Source organism: Eupeodes corollae, chromosome 3 (genome assembly GCF_945859685.1).
Source record: "Eupeodes corollae chromosome 3, idEupCoro1.1, whole genome shotgun sequence".
In the NCBI taxonomy this organism is placed as follows: domain Eukaryota; kingdom Metazoa; phylum Arthropoda; class Insecta; order Diptera; family Syrphidae; genus Eupeodes; species Eupeodes corollae.
In genome coordinates this window covers 83,357,496-83,384,921 of record NC_079149.1, presented here as the reverse complement: position 1 = coordinate 83,384,921, position 27,426 = coordinate 83,357,496, and the positions used below count along the sequence as shown (strand labels likewise).

Genomic DNA, 27,426 nt, shown 5'->3' with positions numbered 1-27,426 from the left:
ACTTATGCGTCCTGCATGTGGTTCCAAGCATCCATCGTTTCGGAGTGTGTTGGGTTGTTGTTTTTTAACTCGATTTATGAACCCATCAACATTTTGTTATGCTCAGGTGTCTGTGTCGTCCATAAACATCAGCAAACTGCTTGTTTGTCGTGTTTGCTTCATCTCACCTGAAGTCCCGAAAGTCGTCGTCGCGTCGTAACCGAAAGCGGAAACTGACTACACATGCTTTCTTAAGTCGACACAACCAACGACAGCGAGAGAGACAGACAAGCAAAATTGAAAGAAAACTATCGATTTAGCTGCCGCGGGACTTCCGATTTATCTGATGCTCTTTAATGTCTCGACTTTCAGGCTCTGAACTCTGATGGTTCGCCCATTTTATCTGCTGAATAAGCGGCATTTATTTGAATGATCGGAGTAATTAATTTGACACTCGGTGGTTTTTCGTCAATTCTTCGAATACATGTTATTTTTATTTCCCCTGGAAATGGTAAGTGAAAACTAAAATTGGCATAAATGGTTTAGCATGTCAAACTATTGGTAACTGCCAATTATTAAAAGCATCGATTTTAATTGATTCCTCGTTAATTACACCTTTATATAGTCAAGTCATGTGCTGCCGAAGTCAAGACACATGTAGTACCTGCGCTGCGGTACCCTCGATCTAAGAAGTGAAGATTGAAGATCATTTGCCTAATGACATACGTATGCATCATTATCTACAGCTACGACGTGACGACGTGAATTTAGTTGCCTTTTTATTGACCAGAGGGTGCAATTTTAGTTTGGTCAACTTCCACACTCTATACTGGCCACTGGGCTGGGACAGCAGCAGCCGGTGCGGAGCAGTGGTGTCTTGGCAACGCATAAAGTCATCGCCCCACTTATAGATTCATAAAACACTCGGCGCAGACAAAGTACATGCACGAAGATGTTAACATATGTTTGTGTGCGCCTATACTTCAGACAACTTGTCCAGAAAGATCAAGAGAAATATGAAAGGAAGGGAGTGGATTCTAATGTGATAAGTTCCATTAGTGACTGAGTTAATGGGCTTAAGATAGCGTGATGGCCCCTGAAAAGTGGTGAACAGCGCCAAGCAACGGGCATCTCTTAATATCCCCGGGTTTGTATTATTTTTGTTGTTGGTAGAATAGAAGGTATTGGTTTATTTTTGTTGTTGTGTATTCATATTGTTATTTGTCATCACGATGTTTTTTGTCTTCTGTAATATATGAGAAATATAATGTGTCATTTTGTCTGGATCTGGAATTTATCCACACCGAGAGGAGGTTTCACAAGTTAATAGCATGTAAATAAATTAAAGATATATGCAGGTACCTGTAATTCTTGTGTTGCAAAATAATTTGTTATAATATTCGATGCCAAAAGTGCGATTTCCCAAATTAATATAGACGGGTAAATTTTTACAAATTTTTAGAGATAGAGCGTCTTATACAAGTTGCTTGTTGGCTTCTCACTTAAAGTTGTTTGAAAAGTAAGTGAAAAGTTGGTGAATAGTCTATAGTTAAATGTATAAGTATTCATAACTCCATGATTTGAAACAACATTTTCCGATTCGCTATAGGTAGGCAGCTGTCAGTTTTGACATCTAACAAATAAAATCTTCGCAAATTAATGGTAGTACCCGTAGCATGATGGTTAGTGCATTGGACTGCCATGCAAGGGGCCTTGAATTCAATCCCTGCCTGTGCCACCTTAATTTAAAAAAATTATTTTTCGCGGGTACTGCCTCTTGAGAGGAATTGACAAATCCTTCAAGAGTAATTCTTGTCATGAAAAAGTGCTTTCTCAAATAAGCCCAAATTAGCCGTTCGGATTCAGCACATAAACTGTAGGTTCCTTCCATCTCTGACAACATTATTCGCACACAGGAATGGTTGAGAGTTGTAAGTCACTAGGCCCTGGTTCTTCGTGAGCTGTTGCGCCACCTAACTTATTTATTTTTATATTAATAATAATACTCAGTCGCAATTTTGCTAGAAGAGTTTCCTCACCATGTTATTGGTCACAGAGATCTTGTGAATTATACTAAGACTTTTTTCTCTGGGGTCAAGTAAAATGTATTGTTCAATCGATTTAAGTCCTTGTTAAGATGGAATTCGTAAAGTTATTCAGAATACATACGTTTATTATATCTACAATTAAAAAAATCATACAAATGATTATATAGGGTTATCCATTTGGCGGTTCCAAAAGTAAAAGTTAATAAAACACATATACAATATTTTTTTTCATGAGATTTCTTTTTAATTGTAAATTTTGAACTTTTAAATTATGTGTGAAACACTATATCGTTTAAACGACCACCACTTGAATTGTTGGAAGCATCGATTCTATTAAGATAATTATCGACCACTTTTTGACAGAGATTGGGCGGTATCTTAGCCATAACTTGCCGAATGTTGGTTTTTAAGTGCTCAAAAGTTAAAGGTTTATCCGCAAAAACAAGGTTTTTCGCGTAGCACCACAAAAAAAATCCAACGTTTGAAAAATCGCCGTCCACCGCCTGTTGTTCAAGCACCCATTCCACATATCTTCAACGTTATGATTTCATAATGTGCCGTAAGACAGTCCTTATTCCGGAGAACGACCAGGAATCGACACATTCGGGTACCCGGCAACATACTTTCACTTACTTCCTTACTAAAGGTGGCGCAACAGTCCTATGAGAACTAGGGCCCACCCAACAAACTTTTCTGGTAGTTACCAAACTAGCTCGATGTCTCCAGTTGCGCTCTCCAGGTTGAGTGAGCTCATGTTGCAATTGTGCGCGCCACCTGATTCGCGGCCTTCCTCTACTACGCTGTCCTGTGGGTGTGGATTCGAAGACTTTCCGGGCCGGAGCATTGGTTTCCATGCGCTCTACGTGATCCAACTATCTTATTTGTTGGACTTCTACCCTTCTGGCTAAGTCTACGTCGCTGTACAGGTCGTCGTTCCATCTTCTCCTCCACTCCTCTTCGATGCACACGGGACCGTAGATCACACGAAGAAATTTTCTTCCGAAATGAATCAAAGGTGCTTTCATCCGCTTTTCTCATGGTTAATGCTTCTGCAGCGTATAGCAGGACGGGAATGATGAAGGTCTTAGATAGCAACACTTTGATCCTTCGAGACAGGGCTTTACCATATAATCGTTTTCTTAGCCGTTCGTTTTATCTCAGTGGTGGTGTTTTTTTCTGCGTTTACAGCGGAGCCTAGGTAGACGAAGTCCTTGACTACCGCAAAGTGACGTCTCTCGATGGTGACGTTTTGACTAAGACACCGCGGCGGTGTTTTAGGTCCTTTCTTGACGACAGCATGTACTTTGTTTTGCCCTCATTAAAAGTTAAACCCATTTTTGCCGCCTCTGCCTCAATACTCACAAAAGCCCCATTGACATCACGCTGAGTTCTTCCGATTATGTCAATGTCATCAGCATAAGCAAGAATTTTGAAAGATAGTGACTCTAGTGTTAACGTGTAAGCTTTGCACTATTCTCTCAAGTACGATGTTAAAAAAATCGCATGACAGCGCATCACCTTGTCTAAAAAATTTTTGACATCGAAAGGTTGTGTTAAGTTGTTTCCAACCTTTATGGAGCAGCGTTAATTCTCCATGGTCATCCTGCACAAATGGACAAATTTAGCAGGGATGCCAAATCTAGACATGGCTCCATACAGCTCGTCCCTGTAGATGTTGTCATATGTCTTGAAATCAATAAAAATATGGTGGGTGTCGATTTGGTGTTCTTGAATTTGTAATGTGATTATTTGATCGACTGTGGACATTCCTCATCAAACCAGTGTTTCCTTGTTGGTGGCTGCATAAAACCCAGCACATCAGAGGCGGCTTCTCCGATTGATTGCATCTTGGCAATGTTGCCACTGGTTTTCGATACATTGTGTTGGCGGCAGAGAACTTCGATAGAGATTACATGTAACTCGGTCGGAAAAGGATTTGGCGATCTCTTGCGATTGTAGCAATTCGGAGATATAACTTCTCGCAGCACCCCCTTGTTTTGCCTTGGGTCTGGAAACCCGAAGTGCTACCTTGGCTACAACGAGGTAGTGGTCCGAGTCGATGTAAGCTCTTCGGAAAGTTCGGACACCCATGATGTTGGAAGCGTGTCTGCCGTCGATCGCAATATGGTCAATCTGGTTGACGGTAGATTGATCTGGAGAAGTCCATGTTCCTTTGTGGATGTTGAGGTGTGGAAAACGCGTTTTGGCTACCATGACGTTTCGCCCCGCAGCAAAATCTATGAGCCTGAATCCGTTGTCGGAAGTGTTGTCGTGCAGGCTGTTCTTCCCGATTATTCCACCAAAGATGTTTTGCCTTCCTAGCCTGCCATTAAAATTGCCAAGGACTATTTTAATATCGTAGCTAGGACACTGCTCATATGTTTTGTGTGGGAGCTCGAAGAACATATCTTTGGTATTTTCGTCTTTCTCTTCTGTGGGGGCGTGCGCGCATATCAGGCTTATGTTGCCGAATTTAGCCTTGATGCGTATGGTCATGAGGCTTTCATTTATGTACCTATAGATCAAGACTTCTTGCCTAAGTCTGGCTCCAATGACGAAGCCGCATCCAAATAAGTGCTGACGGTTTTCGTGGTAGTCACCATAGTAAATATCGCAGTTTTTCATCCTCTTTTTGCCCAGCCCATCCCATCGTATTTTCTTATAGGCCTGGGCTCCGATTAAGTCGAAGAAGACCTATAAGGTGTTCACTAAGTAGTTCAACCTTACTGGAACTGTAGACGTCACCGTTGATTCCATCTCGGGAATTCCTCCGCATCCGTCTGGATAAGAAGAGGTGCCTTAGTGGAAACACCTCTACTCCGCTCTCTCGTTTGTTCTTTTTAATAAAAGGCGATTCGAAATTAACTAAATAGTGAAACGAAAAGAAAGGTATAAAATTTTGGACTCCCTTAGAAAATTGTTATATATTTAGCTAATTGCGAACTAGTAAATTGTTAAACCCTTAACAATTTTTTTTTAAATCTGCGCATTTATTTTTAGGAACAAAGTTTAAAGCAATAAGTAACCATTTTATTTTCATAAATATAAAATGAATAATTAAAAATATAAGGGGGTAATATCCATTAACGCAATACGTTAATAATAAAAATCATAATCTCCCGTTGGTTGGGGGTTATGACCCCTACGATCCGTCACTGTCTCTAAATTCTAAAATCACCGAAAAGACTGCTCACACGATAAAAGACAAGAACCCATAACTTGTAAACGTTAATATTGACGAGCCTGAGTAAGAAGGTGATAGATACTCTTCAGGCACAAACACCTCTTCGAGATTTGTCTAGTGGTCAAATAAAATAAAAACTAATAAAGTTCTTATATCGTTTTACCAGTTTCTGCCACCATTTAAATTGGTGCTATGTCCTGATGTCTATTAAACCAAACTCTTATTTCTTATTTTGAATGCATAACTTAAAAAAATAAAAAAGATCTAGCGAATCTCCAGACTAATGTATGCATTCGTAAAAACATGACAAACAGACATCCGAAAGCCGTACGAGAAGAATATCAGAATCAGAACACAACAAGACCAAGATCAAGAACAAGAATTGTAAAGCTCATTATTGTTTTGGCGCCAATGCGGTTATCAGTCGTAAATGTTTTAATGTTTTACTGCTGTGCCTCTGACTCTGCGCCGAAAGAGACACAAAAACAAAAGTGCCTTGAGATACGAGAACGACATCAACTCAACATCATCATGACTCACATTCCCCACTAAATGAACATTCTCCAAATTGTTTAGATTTTAGGACTTGGGCTTCTTGGTTCCTTATGTAGTTCTTCTTATCGATCAAATTAAATTTTGTCGGTGCAAGTGGAAGTGGAAGTGTAAGTGGAAGTGGAAGTAGAAGTTCAAAAAAGTGTGGGTTGATCGTGCGTTGATGGTTGCAGATTTGTGTAATATCACGTCACAATTCACATTCACGTCCTTTTGAGAGCAGGAAGGCACGTTTGGATTTGGACGGATACCTTACCTATACTGACAGCTTGGTATAACTTTTATCCGCGAGTCAGTCTTCAGATCGCAGATGTTGCAAGGATCTCCATGATTATAGTCTTCAGCTATATGTACGAATGTTTCCAAATCAAGTTTTACTTGTTTCTTGTTCTATGGTTCTATTAGAAGGACGATCATAAAACTGCGCGCTCACCTGCTGCGTTGCGTGTTTCACATTTATAAGGTTTTTCTTTTCTTTTATTTTATTTATTTATTTTACGTTAACGTTTATTTTTATTCGTCTTCATTCATTGGTTATTTTCTTTTTCTAATGAAAATCATCACATAAAACAATTAAGTTGGAAACAAAATTTTTGAATGCATTTTGATGCCAGACAAAAGGAACGAACGAAATAAAAAAAAATAAATGACCAATTAAAATTAATTTAAGACCAATAACATAGGTTATTTAAGAATTCAGATTGTTGTTGTGGCAGGCGCAAGGCATCAGTGTATAGAGCTCGTACCGCTGGCTTTAAACTTCTGAGTTAAGGTTTCTTTTATATAAAAAGAAAGTGGCATTTCGATAATTTTGTTTAAGCAAAAGAACATAAAAATAAAAATAAAAACAACCAATTAGCCATTGGGTCGCGAATTCTTATATTATTATCATTCCTGTTGAATTGCTATACAAAAGGTGTTTTACTAATTATGTTATCTGAAAGGAGAGGTTGTTTGCTTTGTTATTTTTGAATGCAGAAATAAATGCGTTTTTCTTAAATAAAACCGGCGAATTTGAGCAATCTTGTAATTGGTCTATATGTCATGCAAGAATTTTGTATTTGGGTTTATTTTTTTATTGTTTAAAGTATTTCTTGAGGATTATTAAATTATAAACTCATTAACATTAAAATGTCATCGTGCTCGTTTTATTTGAGCTTCAAATGGATATAATAATCATGAAAATGATGTGAGTGGTAGATTTTGATCCCAGAAACTTTCTTCAAACAATTAGGTAGGACTATGAAGACACTTAGCAATTTTTGTATGAAGAATCCTTTGAGTTTATAGGCTTGTATCCAGGACTTCGGTGGGTGGGGAGAGTAGATCAAACTTTCGATTTTAAACTTTAACGGCCAATTCCTTGATAAAGTTCTAAATAAAATTCAAAATTCGATCTCTCGTAGTATTTAAAACTCAAGAATTTCTTCAATTCAGTAGTACCCGTGGCATGATGGTTAGTGCGTTGGTCGCTCTCTTTATACAAAAAGGCATTCATTATAAAGTCATATACAACAATCAATTGCGAAAGCTCAAGACGCTAGAGGTTTGCGTTGTATGCATCTCTCTCAGTCAAGGGAAGCGGATGTATATGATTGCGGCTGGAGCTCCGCAGGTTACTTACTTTGCAGAACTCGAGATTCTTTTTAGGAAACTGAAACTGAGCTTGGAAGAAAACTATTTCATCTTGGCCAGTGATTTGAACGCAAAACATGAAGATTGGGGAAATCAACATAATAATCCCAGAGGTAACCATCTTTTTAATGTGATGAATCTTTACAACGTTGAATATGGCGTCGACCTGCTGGCTACTGAAAAGCCATCGTATCCAAGAAGCGGCTCCTTTCTGGATCTTTTGCTGTACGACACCAGACTGACAGTTACAAACAAAGTGGGTAATCACCCTCGAAACTGCTTACAGACAGTCGAGTACGACAGTGATCACTGCGGACTGGCTGCTGTAATGCAGATTCCGAACGAACGCGTGGAATTGGAAGAATACGTTGCAACGCACTTTTACAATTACAGTAAGATGCGTTGGCCTCGTTTCACCAACGCTTTAGCGAGAGAACTTCGTTCGAGTGACATAGCCCCACCAAACAACAGAAACCTGACAAATACAGAAATTGACCAACATTTACAACAGATGGACAAAACAATAAAACGAACGATGGAACGGACAATTAATAAGTACAAAGAACAAAACCAAATGGACGCTTACAGAAACGCGACTATTGACGCACTACGTAGGCACAAGAGTGGCTTACTGACAAGACTCAAAAACTTGTACAGACGACTGACAGACCCACACGACTTGGAGGTTAGGACACTGAAGTTGTCAATAAAAAATGTCAATCTGTTGATTAAGGAGAACTACAGGCTATCAATTAACAAGTACTGGGACCGCAAGATCCGGTCAGTTAATTCGAGTGACCCTAGTATGTTCCCTAAAATCAACAAGATATTCAGGAAAAAGAACGACAATGACCTCCCTAATCTGAAACTCCAGAGAACCGAAGAAAACAGAGACGTACTCAGGACAGCACAAATAGATCCAGAAGAAGCCATCTTTGACGATGACTTTTATATAATTGAAGAAGGAAGGTGTGGAGGCGGTGGGAGCTGCTTTCCAGCAAGTGTACAAGGTGACAGAACGGCCCGAAAGGTTGAAGTTATTAGAATTCTCTTGCAGCGTGATTTCGACAAGATTCAGCGATATGGCGACGACTGGAAACTGAAAATAAATGTCCAGAAGTCGGAGACAATTCTGTTCCGATCTCCGTTGGCTGGGGCCACGACGGATACGTGTAAGAATTGGCGCAAGATGGTCATCCTTGATCTTCACGGGCAGCCATTAGCGAGCTAAAGTGTAGTGAAGTACCTCGGTATCTGATTAGATCAGTATTTATTTTTCTTAACGGGCTATTCATTTTGTGGTTTCAAAAGTGAAGTGCTATAGTAATTCGACATCTGTCATGAGTTACAGAAACAAAAAGATGATGTGAGATTTTCCTACTTTCACAGTTCTCTTTTGTTTATTTTCGCATTTTCAAGCATATCGTGGATTAAACTCGTCATGAAAATACTAGAAGTAACCTTTAGGCCGAACACATGGGGTCACATTCATAGTTCCTTGATAAGTTTTGACTTTATCTTTGCTAAATTAAACTTCAGTTTATGTTATTCAAAGACAATTTAAATCCATTTTAAAACAATAATCTGGAGTCTAAAAGTAAACACGACGGAACCTACAATTAACCTGTTTCCAAATACATATATTAAACGTCCAAACTAAACAAACTGAGTAAATTAATTTACGAGACAATTTATTTGAAGATTTAAAAACAAAAATTATAAAATGCCAAAAGACTTATGTATGTGTATAAATATTTTAATATTTTGCTGGTATTGGAATGCAACCAATTAACAAAAAACGAAAGCTGTACTTAACCTGATTGGACCCCTTGAAATAGATGAAGATGTATGAAAGGTATCAATTTTATGACTAACCTACTAAATATTATAAAAAAAAATTAACAAAATGTTTCTGCGTCCTTCCAAGTCTTAAAACCAACAGTCCGACTTCATGAAATTTCTCATCTAATAGCAAACAAAATAGTTTAAAGGGTTTCAAAGATTTTGGATCTCCAGCTAACGCAATTTATTTTATTACCCTCTACAAGCCATTTTGTATAGGTTTAAGTGAAAATTTTCAAAACTGTAGTAAAATATGCCTTAAACCTGTTTCTAACTAAACAGAGCTGGCAAAGTCTTTATAAATAGCAGCTGTGTCTAACCCATATGTTAATTTTAGACTCCAGTTCAAATAGACTCGGGTTTAAAATATGACTGTTAGCCCTATTCTACTTTTCATATAGTATGAATAGTATATTTAATTCACCCGTTTGATTCCCTTTCACACGGCCTTTGCATTGTGCTATTCATCAGGTGAACTACATTATCCTAAACCAATTTGACATTCACGTAAACAGCTGTTCATGTGACTATCTTGAGAATGTTGGATAAATTGTTTTGATTCATACAAAAATTAAGTTTAATAAATCCAATTCCTTAATTTGTGTGATTTTTGGAAATGGACAGTATATTGAACTTTTTATTCCAATTGTAAACAAAGGAATAAGAGAATCGTCAAACAGAGAGCTTCGGAGAAATGTTAGAAAGTACAAAAAAAAACTCAGCCACGTCTTTCATTGGTGGTCCTAGGACTTTGAGGCTGTCTCTTAGGCTTTTCCAAAATTCTAGGAGGTCTTCGGGTTGTCGTCTTGCATTATTATTTTGCAATATCTATATTTTATTTCATTACAGAAATAATTGTTGCAAATTGTTCCTTGTGTATCGTTCTTGGCCTAAAAATGTTAATAACATTTTATTTATAAAAAAATATTCTAAATTAATTAAAGCACCTACATTAGTTTTTACTTACATTTTGCTAACAACAATTAACAAACCAGACATCAAATGAAAAATCCGCTTAATTTCTTATGAGGATCTGAATTATATAGAATAAATGCGTTCACGTGAATAGAACAATACAGCGCAGTATTACCGACGTTACCGACATACACAGATTCACTTCGAACGAATAGCAGCAGAATAGTAATTAGAGCCAATTCAAGAAAAATTCCTCCCGATGAATAGCAGAATAGGGCTGTAAAAATATGACTCATATTGTTTTGTGTCTTACATTAAGGTATGTTTAAATTCGGAAACGCATTCAAATGGTTAAAAATATTGATTTTGAGAGACATCACGTAAAAATAATAGGGAAAAAAAGGCGACAAAGACAAACAGGGCTGCTGATTTTGTTCTAAAATATTCTTGTGTCACAATTCAAGAAGTGAAAAAAGTTAAGTTAAAAGATTTTTTGTTTAATTTACAGTTAAAACTAACATAAACACATTTTTTGTTTTCAATTTTTCATATTTAGCCATAAGAAACATGGCGAAAGAGAGCATCGCTGTGTAAATAATAAAACCTTACACACAGAAAAAAAACGCTATGTAAAATCAACATGCTTGATTTCGATAAAAAAGATGCATTTTTCAATCATTCGATTTCATTTTGCTTTAACACGCTTTCATTTTATTTTAATATTTCTAAATATTAATTTAAGGCTAAATCCTCTAAATCTAAGATTGTAATACATGTTAACAGGTATTTTATATTAAATTATATTGTTTTCACTTTGTTTTAACTTTCAAGTTTATTTGAAAATTAAATGATTCATGTCAAAACAACCGTTTTTCATGTAAAAACAACATTGCTACACTAAAAAAAACGTTTTTCATTTTGATTTTAAATGACTTTTGTTCAATAGGAACTATTATTAAATTATCAAGGTTTCATATAAAAACTAATTTATGTAAAGGAGCATTTAAATTAATATGAATGAAGTAATTGTAATATTGAAATGTAATATTTAAGTACTTCATGTTAAAAAAAAGCGTTTTTCATGTAAAAACAACATAGCTTGACTAAAACAACGCCATTCTTTATTATTCATTGGTATAAGTTGCAAGAAAATTGGAAAACCATACATTTCACACAAATATGTGAGATCGAACTTCAAGGACGATATGAAATAACCGGCTTTTTTTCGGTATTTCATATTATGATAAGTATTCTTATAAGATTTCAACAAAATTTTGCAAACTACAAGCAATTCAATAAGTATTTCCTCTTATCTTTATTTTCTTTGATGGAATTTTCGAATAGACTTTTAAGACGTAATAAATTATCTTTCCATTAATGTATAATAAGTTGACCTTTGTTGGTTCACCCTGTATCATTTCGTCATTTGTAAATCAACGTTGAAACCTATTAAATCAATTTGAATCTCCATGAAACAAAATGCATCCTTAAGAATTTAAAAGAAAATCATATACAAATATAATTGTTTATAGTTAAATTCTAAAAATTTTCAAAAAAAATCCGTTATTACTTCCAAGTCAACTAATTTTTTGGTTCGAAAAAGTTTAAATCTTACAAGCAATTCAGATGTAAATAAATTTTATTGACGGTGAATTTTTTATTGATTTGGTTTGTTTAATTGTTACTAACCTCAGCGGACAAAATTGGAAAATTTATGAAACTTCTTAAAATCTGCCTGGAGTGTGTTCGCTGGAGAATAAAAACTTTGAGATTTTAATATAGTAACTAGATACCTACTATATTATTTATTTACTATATTATTGTATCTTATTGTATCATAGGAAAAAACACGGTAATTTATTGAAAAAAAGCGGATGGGTGCTCGCCAAAAATTTTCAAATGATATTCCTGGTAAGTCAATTTTTTGGTTTAAAGACATTCAACGCGTATGAAATCAAAAAATTTAATCTAAGCTGTTTTCTAACTGTGTAATTGTTTTTGATTACGTTTTTAAGTAAAATCATTTTGTATAAGATGAATAAAGTTCTAGGTCAATATCGTTTTTGTTCCTAAAATAAATATTTGAGTCAAAAATCAATTTGAACCAAATTTAGGTACTTCTTTGTATGTAGATTATTTTTATTATTTGTAAAAACACTATCGAATAGTTTTTTTTTTAATTTTAACTAAATGTTAGGGAAAATATATTCTATAAGATACAATTAGTTTCAAAACGATACCTTTATTTATTGCCAAGATATTCGAGTCGAAAATCAATTTTTACCAAATTTCAGTAGTATTTTTTTAGGTTTTTATTTAAATTTGACCAAATTTCAAACACATTATTTTAAGTTGAAAACAATTATTTTGGTGTAAATATCACTTTTTGTTCGCAAGAAAAACAGGTGACAAACATTTTTGTTTTTGTTGGATTTTTTCTTCCAAAGTTGTTCAAAGTCGGTATAACGTTACAATACTTAATATAACATTAAATTAAAGTCACTAGCGCATCTGCTAAGTAAGATATTTTCGGTCAACCAAAAATTCCACTTTTTTAAAACTACTTAGTAAAAAAAACTCCGAATTAATTACTGTAAGAGTCCTTTCTGTATCTTTTGAAGTTATTATCTGTAAAACAAAATGCATTTGAAGTTGATTACTTAACTGATTTTTGAGATATAGTATTCCAAACGTACGGACGTACAAACGTACGAAGGTACAAATATTCGAATTGAATTAGCTTCATACAAAAAGTTGAAAACCCTTCATCTTCTACCTTAGTGTTGGAAAATGAAAATACAAAACATTTTAAGTGTCAGTATGAATGGAAACAAGCAAAATATTTTTCTTTATTTACCAAAAAAAACACACATTTATTGTTCTGATTTGGAAGGTTTGTGTTTTGTGCACAATTTCTATCACCGTATTTATTAAAATTTTAAGTTTGAGAATTGGAGTTGTAATAAATTTTGTACCAGTTGTGTTTTTTTTCTTTTGAACAATAAAGAATATTTGATTACTGCATATATTCTAAAATTTGTAGGTAGGGGGGGGTCAGATTTAACCCCCAAAACCCCCACTTGCGTTCGCCGCAGAGCTCTACAATCTGCTTGAGGCTCCAGAATTGTTTCCAGCTCTTTGTGATGCGTCTGTAGATTTCTTTCTTTTCTTCGTCCTTTAAGGATTATATTTGTTTTAATTATAAGTAATCTTCCACATATTAAATTTTGTCTCCGTCCATATTTTTCATATGATAGTGATTTCTATTGTCATCTCCTTTATGTGTACATAAGTTCCTACTGCTCTTGAAGAAATAAGGACTAAATCGTCTGCAAATATTGGGTTGTTTAGGATTTGTTCATGTATTCTGATATAACATATTATTATGTCTTCGAGTTCGTCTTTTAAAAAGCATTCTCAAAAACTGCACTAAATGGATGTGGTGAAAGTGGTTATCTTATCTCCTCATCTCCTCATCTTATTGCTTTTGGAATTCTAAATTAAAGCCCTGTACTCTCTGTTTTTATTTGTGCTACATTGTTTTTGATAGACTTAATAACGTTTGGATTCATGTTTAAGTTATTAGAATACCTATTGCAGTGGCGATCCTTAAGCGATAAAAAACTGGTACAATGATGCAAAAAATCGAGACATACATACAGGCCACCTTGGGAAAGGCTTATACAAATAACTAATCAAAACAATAATATTGAATTTCCATTCTAAAATTTTAAAGTAAAGCTACTAATCTTAAAGAACTACAATTGTAAAACATACATTTTAAATCAAAACTAATAATTTTTTATTTAATTTAATTTTTGTAAGTATGTATGTATATTCAAAATGATAAAAACTTTCAATTATACTTGTAAAATTAAAACTGTATACAATTTTAAGCACACCACGCGACAAAGGCACTGTACTTCGATCGATAGCAAACCACCGCACTAAAACAAAAAAAAGCACACTGTCTCCGTGACTTTGGACATTCTTCTGATTGCCCTGTGCTTATGCACGAACGTCTAACAACTAAAAACAGATCAATTTTGCAGAGCGCAATTAAGATAAAAAATGATGGTAAATTGTTTTCGGCATTTACAATGAGAGGATTTGTTTACGTTAAAAAGAACCGCAACGATAAATTTCTTCTGGTAGAGAACATTGATGCTCTAACTGATATTGCTAAGAAATCATTGATGACAACAAGAACAGCTGATTAACAAGACGAACCTAAGCCATCGATAGTAATTTTTTTTCTATTCCTTTTTAATAAAGCCTTCTGCTATTCTTTCTTTTTTTTTCTATATAAAGCTTAACTTCTTACGATTACCTTTCTTTATTATCCATTAACTGATATTTCAATCTTTCTTTATATAAATTGTTTTTGTAAATAATGAATCTCAATATTTTAAAATATAAATTTATCATCATTATCTTCTTCTAGGCGTTTCTGAGCTTTCTTCTTAATCTAGTCATGCAGTTTAGGACTTTTCCCTTGTACTGAACCACTATGGGTCCATGTCATTTAAACTTTTTTAACAATGATTAATCCTTATCCTAACAATATTAATAGAGTATGTTTTCGATAGTTGTTTTGATTCTACGCGGTCAATGATTCGCGTTTTGGGTGGACAGCGTTCTGGGCTTAAGTTCTGTCATATTAATGCTCAAAGTTTAAGTCCCAAGTTGGACGAGTTCCCATATTTGTTCGTAAGTTCTGAAATTGACGTAACTTGTGTTTGTGAAACCTGGTTGTAGTACCTAATTCTGTAGTTGATATGGAGGTTATAATGTATTTCGCTGCGATAGAAGCGGTCGTTAAGGTGGGGGCGTTGCAGTTTTTGCACTTAATCATTTAAATTGCAGGTTAATACGTAAGAGTCCTGCAGGTAGTGCAGTTGAGTATCTATATTCATTTAGATAAAATGTAACAACAATAAAATTCTGTTGGGATCAGTTTATCGTCCACATATTAATATTGATTTAGCACCATTGTTTTCAGTAATTGATGAGTTATCTTTTGTATCACCTTTCGTCATTGTTTCAGGAGATTTTAATAATAACGTTCTCAGATGCTTTGACCTCACGGATAGTATGAAATCACTTAATTTATTTCCCAACTAATTTTACAAGATACAATAGTACCTTACTGGATATGTTTTTTGTGAGTCATTTATATAAAGTTCTTCTTTATGACCAACTTTCTGCTTTCTGTTTCTCTCGACACGATGTAATTTACCTAACGTTTGAATGTTGGCCTCTGCAATAATCTTCTACGTTTAGCTAAAGAGATTTCAACAATGTTGAAAAACTGCAGCTAGAATATGATTTGAATTCAATTGAGTGGTTTCAAATGTATGGTATGTTATCTGTGTTGATGACCAAGTACAATTTCTTCATAATATAAATTATATCTTCAATTCACATGTCCCTCTTGTTACAAAAGAATGCCGTAATAAAAACCAGTCTTGGCTTGATAACAATATTAAGTCTCTAGTAAGAGAACGTAACCTAGCATACAGACGCTGGAAGACTTTTAGGCTTGATGAATTGTATAATATATACAAAGTTCTGAGAAATAAGGTAATTAGCAAAATACGTGAATCCAAAAAATGATTTTATGCTCCTAAATTAAACCCATCTCTTGCCAAAGAGAAGTTCTGGAAAAAACTCAAAGAAATTGCTACATCAATTGATTGTAATGAACTTAACCACAAATTCACTACATTAAATGCCTCATACTCTGAGAACCAAATGGATGAGTCACAACTATTTGAAACACCGTTAAACGGACTTTCTAGGTCTGGTTTTAGTTTCTCTTCCGTTGATGAAACTGACGTTTTACAAAGCATCTTAGCCATAAAGTCTACCTCCGTCGTTGTTGATGGCCTGCATCCAGTTTTTTTGAAAGCCATATTGCCCTATGTACTGAAATACATAACTCATATATTCAACTCTATTCTTATGACCAGTACATTTCCCGCGGCTTGGAAACAAGCCAAGGTTATACCTATTAATAAAAATCGTGAATGTGATGATTTCCGACCAATATCTATTTTACCGTTCCTTTCCAAGGCTTTGGAAAGGCTAATGAATATACAAATAAGGGGTTTTCTTAGTGCCAATGGAATGATATGCATCAACCAATCAGGTTTTAGACCTAAGCATAGTTGTACCATAGCCTTAATTGAGATTGTGGAAAACATAAGAGTGGCTGTCGATGATAATAAGGTTACCATTCTAACTCTATTAGATTTCTCTAAGGCATTCGACACCGTCAATCGTATCACACTTTGTAAAAAGCTTGAAAATCATTCTTTCTTATTTAACTGATAGGTCCCAGGCAGTGTATGCTAACGACTCGATGTCTTCATTTCTACCTTTGTGTAGAGGTGTTCCTCAGGGCTCTATTTTGGGCCCTCTGTTGTTTTCAATGTATATAAACGATCTACCTTCCTGTTCGCTGAACTCCTCCTTGCACATGTATGCGGATGATGTACAATTATATAATAGTTTTTCACTTGGAATGCTGGAGAATGGCGCATACGAAGTAAATGAGGATGTGGATAAATAGTTGTCTGGTCCCGTAAAAACGACCTTTGTTTGAATCCTAAAAAATCGAAGTGCTTAGTAATTTCTAGAATCAACATTGATACTTCCTATTTTCCGACAATTTATCTGAGCAATACTGCAATTGGTTTCGTTGATTCGGCGAAAAATTTGGGAGTAACGTTTAAAATAAGACTAACGTTAGGAAAGGTGTATGGTGGTCTTCGTATGGTTTGAACTTCTCATTATTTATTTAATTTTGTTGTGAAGTTTTCAGTAACTGTGACTATGAGCACAAGCGCAGACTTAAAGTTGCGTTCAATAGCATAGCACGTTATGTTTATGTATGGGCTTAGGAAATATGACCACATATCTCACTTTTCTAAATCTTTATAAGGCATCACTCTGGAAAATCTATTCAAACACAGAACTTTAACCTTGCTTCACAATGTTTTACAATCACGTCAACCGGAATACCTATTTAATAAAATTATTTTCCCACAATCTAGTAGATCTTGTGATCTTATCCCAATACGCTGCTCATATTTACTACAGTTTTATGTGTATGCTTTTCGGTTATGGAATTCACTCCCTCGAAGTACGACCCGGTTTCGAGGAGTGCTCAGAGAATTTTTTGAGAGATTTTGATGTTGATAATTTTTCTATTTGTTTTTTTTTTTTGTATTAATTTTTTAACATTTTAAGGATATGCTTAATTATTTTTCCTTTTCTAATGTTTAAGATACTTATGATATAAAAAGATTTTTTTTTCATTTTTGTTCTTGAATTAAATATCAAATGTCACTTGAGCAATTGTATAACGAATATACTTATAGTATTAAGGTACTGATGTTTACTCTAATTTATAAGATATTGTATCTTACTGAGTAAATTATAAGAAATAAATAAATCTAAATCTTAGGTAAAAATAAAAGATAAGATGAAAATATAGTAATATATATTTTTCTATGGGAAATATATCAAATTTAAACACACAGCTTGTTAATGTTTTCGCTGAATAAAATAGAGGAAGACATTTTTTTATTGTTTTTCTTAAATTGTTATTCAATGCAATGTTATTTTTTTATCCTCATTCTTTAAATTTAAGTATACATATAAGTAATCGTATTCTTATTAAATAAATCTTAACAAAACTGTGTTAAAGTTAACCCTTGCGGTGACAACTTTATCCAGTGCTAATTATTGTTGATCATTTACTTTACTCTTTTAATTACCTACAAAGCATAGGAGTTGGAAGCTGCATTGATATTCTTTAAGCGTATATTTCTCCTATTTCGGAGAACTGATTTGTCTCAATATATACATATATGTATATAAACATTTTCCAAATTTGGAAAATCTGCTCAAGTTAAGGCCTAAAAACTTACTTTATTGGCTAAACAAATTGATAATTAATTCAGAGAACCCATTTGTGATGTGCATCGTCATCTCACACTCAACCAATTTGGACATAAGTGATTTTGTACATGCATACAAAATAATGTATACGGATTGATGGATATGCCTTTTTTAAGACTAGGTTGCTCAAGAACTTAATTCCCCGCATGTTACTTCACAAATTCACAAAGAAATGCGTATGATTTCGCCATTGCGCGCATTTCACGTGAGAAAAAACTTTTCGCAACATTAATTACCTACATAAATTGTCATCAACAGCGATTGTGACAATGGCAGAAGAAGCAAACATGCAGAAATGTGAGGCACTAAGTTTACTCAATTGCATTGATACACGTTTCAGTCAATTCTCAGGGCAGAAAGTCTTCGTCTACCATCTACCATCCACTGTCGAACGTCCACGAATTGGCCAGGCCATTGGTCTGGTCGTCTCCATGCATCAGCATCAGAATCAACTGAATTGCTTAATAGGAACATGCTTAGCACGCGTGTAAATTAATTTATACGGTAACAATATCCGCCTACTTGGCAGAGGTATTCGTAAAGGTTTTTGCATAATTAACGATACAACGATCAAGTTTTGGAAAAAAGACCAATTACTCCGAACAACTCAATCAGTTGCTTAAAGTGGGAAAACTAAATTCAGGAGTTAAATAAATCAAATGTGTAAATAACGACTTCAGTTTGGCTGATGTGACCATTAAATCGTTCGATTTGCAGCTGAGCTTATACAGAAGACCATCATTCCAGCCCAGAGTACGAAACTGTGTTCAATTTGCATTCATTATTAAGAAACATTGTCATTATCAACGAGCTGGCGGGCGCAGGTCGCGAAGCACCAGCCAGCTATTGGCTTATGGCTGAGGCTGACTGGATGGAGCCAAGCCAAGACTCTAATTGAATATTCCCGATGTTGGATCTTGGCTTTTATATAATTCGAATTACAAATTAATGTTACTGACAAATGAAGAAAAAATGCGTTTTTTGAGTTGTGGAATTCAATGGCAAAAAGTAATAAATTAATTTACTGTTTGTGCAAAATAATGAATTTCAAATCAGAAGACTCTTCCTCTTTCCTGAAGCCCAGTCCAGCCCTATACCTGCCATATATATACGCGTTCACTTTGCCAATACCTCATGGGATTCAGAAACTAAATTGAGTGTGGAGAACATGGCGAAGGTGCTGTTCTTGCATCTTGCATTTTAAAATAAGGCATTCATTAAAACAGAACACGTTTTCACTAGTTCGACTGTCTAAAGAAACAAGCCACTGAACATTGACTTGAATATCTTTTTTAGAAGAGGATAGTCGTCAATTGGGAGGTCGATGGTGATGGCGATGGGGATGGTATATCCTGCATACAGTGGTGTGGTGACATCCCAGTGTAATGGATACAACTGATGGTGTGGTTTCTTAGAAAGGAGTTTTTAATAATATACTGGATAAAATATTTCCATTTCATATCATTGTTTAAGCACCAACAATTTGGAAGCCCAATGTTTGCATATTTATATGACGATCAAACGACTTCTTTAATCCAAAGCGTCAAAATATGACGTTAAGTATGACTTTCGAATTATATTATTTTCAAAAAATGTGAGAAATTTGATGGGGTGGGTTTCAAATATGTACAACAGCATAAACAAATGAGTTCTGAAGAATGATTCGGACAAAGGATTTATATGTCTTTGAAAAGAATGCAATCTTTTCTGAATGCAATATTTTATGACTTCATTAAAACGAATGCAATCATTCAATTTTTATATAAAGATTGAGACTCTTTGCAATTTTGCAATCTCAAATCATTTGACTGTAATCAATTGATTGCAATCATTTAAGACTTCTTGCATTCTTTTGAAGTCCTTGCATTCACTTGAAGTCTTTGCAATCTTTTGCAATCTTAAGCAGGACCGGATTAAGGGGTCTGGAAACGGGGGGCCCTCAAAATAGAGACTTCGGAAAATTTTTGTTTCAAATTCCAACTAGTAAACATCTTTTCCTTTGATATCTATTTTTTTGTTTCTCTTTTACCTTTACCTACAGCTTACAGTACATTGATCTATATTTGTTTACTCTAATCATGACAATGCTGAAAACATGAGTGGCAAATAAAAGGGATGCCGGCTCTTATTTTGGATTTTACTGTGGTAATTCTCAGAATTTAGTGAGAAAGGCAGCTGCTAACTCTTGTATATCAGCTGTTTATTTCTTTGATTTCGTGCAGAATTTGTACACGTTTTTCACGGCCAGCACAGAGCGGCACCGACTTCTGATTGAGAAATTATCGTAGAAGAAAAGTGGCCAGTTTTTAGTCTTGAAAAAGCTCAGCGACACTCGTTGGTCTTGTCGAGTTGAAGCTACGAAAGCCTTAGTCAACGGCTATTCGGAAATCGAAGAAGCTTTAACCAGCATATCTTTCAGTAAAGAGCAAACAGACATCATGAGGAATGAAGCAACGCACCTTCTACAGAAGATGAGTGGCATCGAAACTGCTTTGCTTACAACATTTTGGAACGATATCTTAGAGCGATTCAACGCTACAAACAAGATGTTACAAGACCCGAAAATGATTCTTGAATCGGCAATGCGTGCACTAGAATCATTGAAATCATTCGTGGAATCCACTCGAAATTATTTTGATAAATACGATGAAGCAGCCAAAAAATATCCCAAACTGATAAATATGTACAATCACGCACCCGCACTGGAACGATAAATTGTGAATTTGGATCCGCTCGATTACTAGAAAGCACAAGATGCGAATCTGACATCCAAGAAAAAAATACAAAGTATCCGCCTTAATCGCAGTGATTGACCAGATATCCGTTTCTCTTACTGAAAGATTGCATACGTTCCAGATTTGGATTCCTAAATCAAATCGAGAAGATGGATGCTGAAAATTTGCACCCTGCAGCAGAGGCATTAGTGAAAGTGTATCCGTATGACTTAGGGCCCAGTCTTGGTAATGAGTTCGTTCAATTTGTGTCTTTGATTGACTCATGCAAAAAGGAAAATGACTAAGGAACAGATCAATCGCCGGAACTATTTTACTACCAAATTCTCGAAAATCAAAATTTAAGAGCTACATTCTCAAACCTCGAAATTGCATTGATAACTTACTTATTTGGTTTTTATGGTAACAAATTGTACCGGAGAGCGCTCATTCTCAAAAATGAAAATTATAAAAAATAGGCTTCGACCACGATGGGACAAAACCGTCTATCGAAGCTTTTTCTCCTGAACATTGAAAGCGATTTACTCGGAGAAATGGATTTCAACGAAATCATCAACGATTTTTCGGGGAAAACATATCGAAAGGTTCCGCTCCTTAACCCTAAAATTTAATTTCAGATAATTCTTTTTTACGTTTATATTTATATGTGTTTGTTCAATACTAAAGGAATCTACTTGGTTTCACAATAATAAATATTGAAAAACTCGAGTGCAAAAAACTGGTTAACTTTATTTTGAAAATAATTTGGGGCGAGGGGGCATCCGCTCCCTTATTGCCCCGAAGCCTCTGGTTCTCTAAATCCGGCTCTGATCTTAAGTGAAATTAGACAACACACTTTTGAAATTTTGATTTTTATCTTTTGATGTCTGACATCGAAACTCAGTGTGCGACACCGAAAATTGGAGTGCGAGGTGTATGGTCCACTTCTAAATATTTTGTGCAGTAAAAATCCACTTTAGAATACGAAGACTTCAAGTGAATGCGAAGACTTGAAAAGAATTAAATTACTTCGAATGAATAAAAAGTCTTCAAAAGAATGCAAAGACTTCAAGTGGATTCATGAAGTCTCAAATGATTGCTATCAATTGATTACATTTAAATGATTGGAGATAAAATGATTGCAGTCTTTTCAAGGTGATTAGTGATTGCCAAATTTGAAGTTAAAATCTTTAGTTGAAACAAACAAGTTCCAATCTTTATTTGAAATCAATAAGTGATTTCTAAAGATTGCATTCCCAAAAGAATGCATTCTTTAAATAAAAGAACTTTCATAATTAGATTTTATTTTCAGGTGCAATAAATACCTCTTGGTATAACTTTATATTCTTTGTTATAAATTTATAACCATTTTAAATTTCTTCAAAATCTCAATGCTATTGGATGTTAGTACACAGAAAATGGAAAAAGATGATTTATCCATTGTTATTTAGAATTCTTCAATTAATCTTTAAAATTGAGAACTTCTTTAAGATTTTAAAGGGACTTATTAGTAAAGTTTTTAAGCTTGACAAAATTTTAATCTATTTTTGAAGAAATTGGATAATTTACAATTTTACGAACAAAGTATGAAGCCACATGGAAATGGCATTTCATATTCGATTACAAAATAAAACATATTTGAACAGTGGGGCCAGAAAGGTTTGCCAGAGCTCCAAAGTCACAAAAAAAACAAAAATTGTCATATTCGATAAAAGATAAATTGTTTTTCTTTTTTGTTAAAATTCTAATTAGTAATGTTGTTGTTATGATTATAGAGCAAAAAATCAAAAATAAAACTCCAATGATCCTAAAAATTATGTTGAATATGCAACTCTAAAAAACGTTCTTCCCTTTTATTCATTGTTTTCTAGTTTGATCTTGATTTTTATTGTGAATACACCGATAACTAAAATGCTTTATTCAAGCTGCATGGATAACTTTATCTAATTCACCAAGTAACTTATATCTATAAAGATGAGCCTGGTTAAACGGAAGAGTTTCTTAAGCAAGAAGTGCTTACATAGAGATCGAAAATGTTTTCGTTCAAATTGATATTCCGTAGCATGCGACACTTTTTGAAGTGTAAAGTTTTTTTTCTTAATTTTTGACTAAAAGTCTTTAGGAATCTGACCAGACCCCTGTTTACCACTGGACTCAGGCCCAGGGCCCCGAAATCACTAGGGGCCCCCAAATTGCTGAAACATAACTTAACCTATATTGGTCTATTTTCAGGAAAAAAAAATATTTCGATACAATTTTAGATGCATTAACAAAAACTTTCGCTGAACAATTTAAATCACATTCCCTGCGAAATTATATTCAAATTAAAACACATCAATGAAATAATTATGTCACATGAAAGCAGTTCTGCCCATAGACAATCTATGGTGGCCTACAAAGCACTACTAACACTAGCAGGTAGAGTAGATACCGAACTAATATCACAACATTAAAATGAAGTAAGTTACCGGAGAAATGTGTTGAAGCGGATTGTAGCTGTTGTAAAGTTTTTAGCTTCGAGAGGGCTTCGATTTCGTGGTGACAATGAGAATCGCGGATCTTCCAATAACGGGAATTATTTGGGATGCATTGAGTTGATCATTTAAGCAAATTTGGAAGTCCATGGAGAGGTCATGCGTGTTATCTTTCAGCAAATATCTGTAATGAATTTATTCATGTCTTGAGAAGGCAGGTTTTGAACAATATTGTAAAAGAAGTCAAAATTTCAAAATATTTATCAATAAGCGTTGATAGTACACCCGATCTGTCTCATGTTGATCAACTAACATTTATTATTCGTAACGTAAAAGATCACGAGCCTGTTGAAAGGTTTTTGGACTTTATTCCAGTTAACGAACATAGGTCTGATTATTTAGCGGAAACCATACTGAAGTTTTTGGAAGATCATGACATTTCAATAACAGATTGCAGAGGCCAAAAGCTACGACAACGCAGCAAATATATTAGGAAGGTTTTCTGGTCTGCAGGCAAGAATAAAAGAAAAATGTTAATTTTTTTTTTCTTGTATCATGTGCATTATTCAAAAATTTTATAACTTTTTTTCGATAATATTATCATCGATTGAGTGTGTTGAAAAAAAGTTTTAAAAAGTCGTTCTCAAACAAGATGGTCGGCGCGAGCTGATGCTCTAAGCGCCTTATATAAAGGTAATCAAGAAATTAAAGAAGCTTTGATGTCTATATATTGAACGATTTAGGACAGGCGTGAGAGGCCAGAGAGGAAGCATTTAGTCTTTGCAAACAAAATTCCAAAAACAAAATATTAACCTGATTGTTGCAATAAATTTGCTGAGTGCAATAGATGAATTTATAATTGGGCTTAGGGACAATTTTGATAACTTTGATTCATCAGCCAGACAAAAAAACCGGGTTCCAAATATAACCTTTCTGAAAGGATGAGGTGTAGAAGCTCACGCCAGACTTTTTTTGACGGCTTTGGAGCCTCAGTAATTCTGACTGGGAAAGAAAGATTTTAAATTGAAACCTTTCTTTCCATTGTCGACACACTAAGCGTTCATTTGAAACAGCGACTAGGTTTGTATACGAAGATTGGCCAACGTTGGATTCAGAAGACTTAAAAGAGAATTGCAAATCTTTTGCTATATTTTGCACCGAAGATGTAAACGGAGATGACCTACATGCTGAATGCCTGAATTCAAAAGACTACTTGAAAATTATCGACATGAAAATAAAAAAACTGACAACATTCTAGAGCTTTATTGAAGATGAATTTCCAAATTGCAGTGGGGAACGTTCCTTCTCTATGTTAAAAAGAATCAAAAACGACCTCAGAACTACAATGATTCAAGAAAGATTGACGTGTTTGTCGCTGATATCAATCGAAAGCGACATCCTCGGAGGCAATGGGTTTGAAGATTTGATCAATGATTTTGCTAATCTCAAATCAAGGAGAAGACCCCTTCAATAAATATTCCTTTCTTTTACCTGAAAAATATAGTCTGTGTTACTATATTGTTCTTTAAATTGCATTCTCAATAACTTATTTAATTGTCTGTTATTTAAATTTTGTTTTGTAAGGGTCTTCTTTAAAATTTGCCCCTTACAATTGGCGCCCACAGAGGACGGTGGAGTTTGAGTTACACTCGAGTGTGAGTGTTCCTTCCACCGCCTTCTGAACACACACACCTAGGCAACGTTTGAATCTTTTCTTTATGTCTACTTCATTAAATGTTAAGTTAACTATAGTTTTCATTGAATAAAACTTCAATATTTGTTAAATCATTTATAACAAAACCTTTGTCTTTTATTTTAATCTATGAGAAAGCTAAATCGACTCTAACAACTCCATTTGGATCATACCCTGTTGAGCGTCTACTGTTGTCCTTGGACAGCACAGAAAGCGGCAGCGAATAATAAGTTCATTTGCCTTATTGCCTTTTTAGCGTCTGCTGTATTCTTCGGACAGCACAGATAACACTTCTTTCCCGAACAGACTAACCCTTACTATAAGACCTTATACTCAACCCCCTTACAATTGGCGCCCAACGTGGGGCAAACCTAAAAGAAGCCCCTTACGGTTTTTTTTTTGAATTTTTATATGAAATATTTATTTTTTGTTTTATTTTTACATTGTTTATGTTTATGTTTTAAATGCTGCAATAACTATTTTTCTTTTTAATGAATTAAAAATATGTATTTATTTAAAAAATTAAAAAAGTAAATATCAATTCAAAGTTATGTAATTTTTTCTGTATACCTTTATTACACAACATAACATTTCTATATACTCATACAGGGCCCCATTTTCCAAAAGTGTCCAGGGCCCCTAAGCATTTCATTCTCTATTAATATAAATATAACACCTAATAGTGAAGCAAGCTCCCAGGCTTATAATATTGCACATGGTATGAATGAATTTCCAGCTCGCTATATCTTATTAATAAGTGAAACCCTCATTTTTACATCCTTGGGTTGATGATGGTATTTAGCTATCTTAAAATCTTGCAGTTATTGACCTTTAAGTAATGGCTTTATTATTAATAGTTACTCTTGTTTCTAGTTTTCAATTTCTAAAAACAGTAGAAACTGCCTATAATCTGACAATACTTATATTAAAAATCATGTTTTTATAATAAAAATTACCTTCTGATTAAAATTAACTAAAACTTAAATAAATCTTGTTACAGAATAATCTTCCCCCAGGAAATATTTTTCTGCAAACATAAGTCCTCTTTTATGTGCACTGCCCCCTATTATGGGCATATCGGAGAGAGTCAAACTGGAAGACTTACCAAAAGAACCCAAACTATCACATCAGGACAAAACTCCTGACCATTCGATAACATTTCTTTCAACTACAGCAAGTGGCGGTACAAATAGTCCCATCTCCGATGCAAATAGTGACGGTGAACTTGATGAGTATGCTCCAAAAAGAAAACAGCGTCGTTATCGCACCACATTCACAAGTTTCCAATTGGAAGAATTGGAAAAATCATTTTCGAGAACTCATTATCCAGATGTATTTACAAGGTTAGTATACAAATTTTCTTTTTACTAAGCCGTTTTAAATGCTAAAATGGCTAAATTAATTTAAGCTTTACTTCATATGTTATTGGAAATTATTAAAGGACATTTTTTATTTTCTAAGTTCTATTTTATGCTTATTATATCCCCCGAAGTATACAGCAAGTCAACAAAATGAGTGTCCTTATTCCACTGATTATGGTCCTGTGAAAATACTTAAATTTGCGTTTTTACAATTGATTGTGCAGGGCTGGATTTAGATTTCCAGAGGCAATAAAGGTACGGAGGCCCCCTCGCCCCAAATTATTTACAAAAAAAAGTAAACCTTTTTTTTTACTAGAGTTTTTCAATAAATAATTTATTGTAAAACCAAGAAGATTCCTTTAGTATTGAACAAACACATACGAGTATATGTATAAACGAAAAAAAAAATTATCTGAAATTAAATGTACGGGTTAACGAACAGAACTTTTCGAGCTTTTTTGTCCGAAAAATCGTTGATGATGTCTATGAAATCCAGTTTTCGGAGTAAATCGCTTTCAATGCTCAATGTGGTCTGAAGCCTATTTTTTATAATTTTCATTTTTGAAAATGAGCGCTCTTTTGTTACCATCAAAACCAAATACGTTCTCAATGCAATTTCGAAGTTTGGGAATGTAGCTCTTAAATTTCGATTTTCGACAATTTGGTAGTAAAATAGTTCCTGCGATTAATCTGTTCCATAGTTCTTTTCCTTTTTATATGAGTCAATCAAAGACACAAATTGAACCAACTCATTACCAAGACTAGGCTTTAAATCATCCGGATACACTTTCACCAACTCCTGTGCTGCATGGTGCAAATTTTCAGCATCCATCTTCTCGATGTGATTCAAGAATCCAAATCTCGAATGTACAGGTTCATAGGCATGCAATCTTACAGTAAGAGAAACGGAGAGGTGGTGGTCAATCACTGGGATGAAGGCGGATACTTTGTACTTTTTCTTGGGTGACAGATTTGCGTCTTGTGCTTTCCCGTAAACGAGCGGATCCAATCTCACATTTCTCGTTCTGGTGCGTGATTGTACACATTCATCAGTATGGGATATT

At 34.5% G+C, this 27,426-nt stretch overlaps 1 protein-coding gene across 1 annotated transcript in view; it reads left to right on the top strand.

Moving 5' to 3' along the window:
* Positions 1-27,426, top strand: part of LOC129952455 (homeobox protein aristaless) — a 73,959-nt gene that overhangs the window by 21,707 nt on the left and 24,826 nt on the right. Inside the window, exon 2 of the mRNA XM_056065040.1 lies at positions 26,002-26,344. Within this exon, the coding sequence (XP_055921015.1) occupies positions 26,070-26,344 (275 nt within the window). The 5' untranslated portion in view covers positions 26,002-26,069. The remainder of the gene's footprint in view (positions 1-26,001; positions 26,345-27,426) is intronic.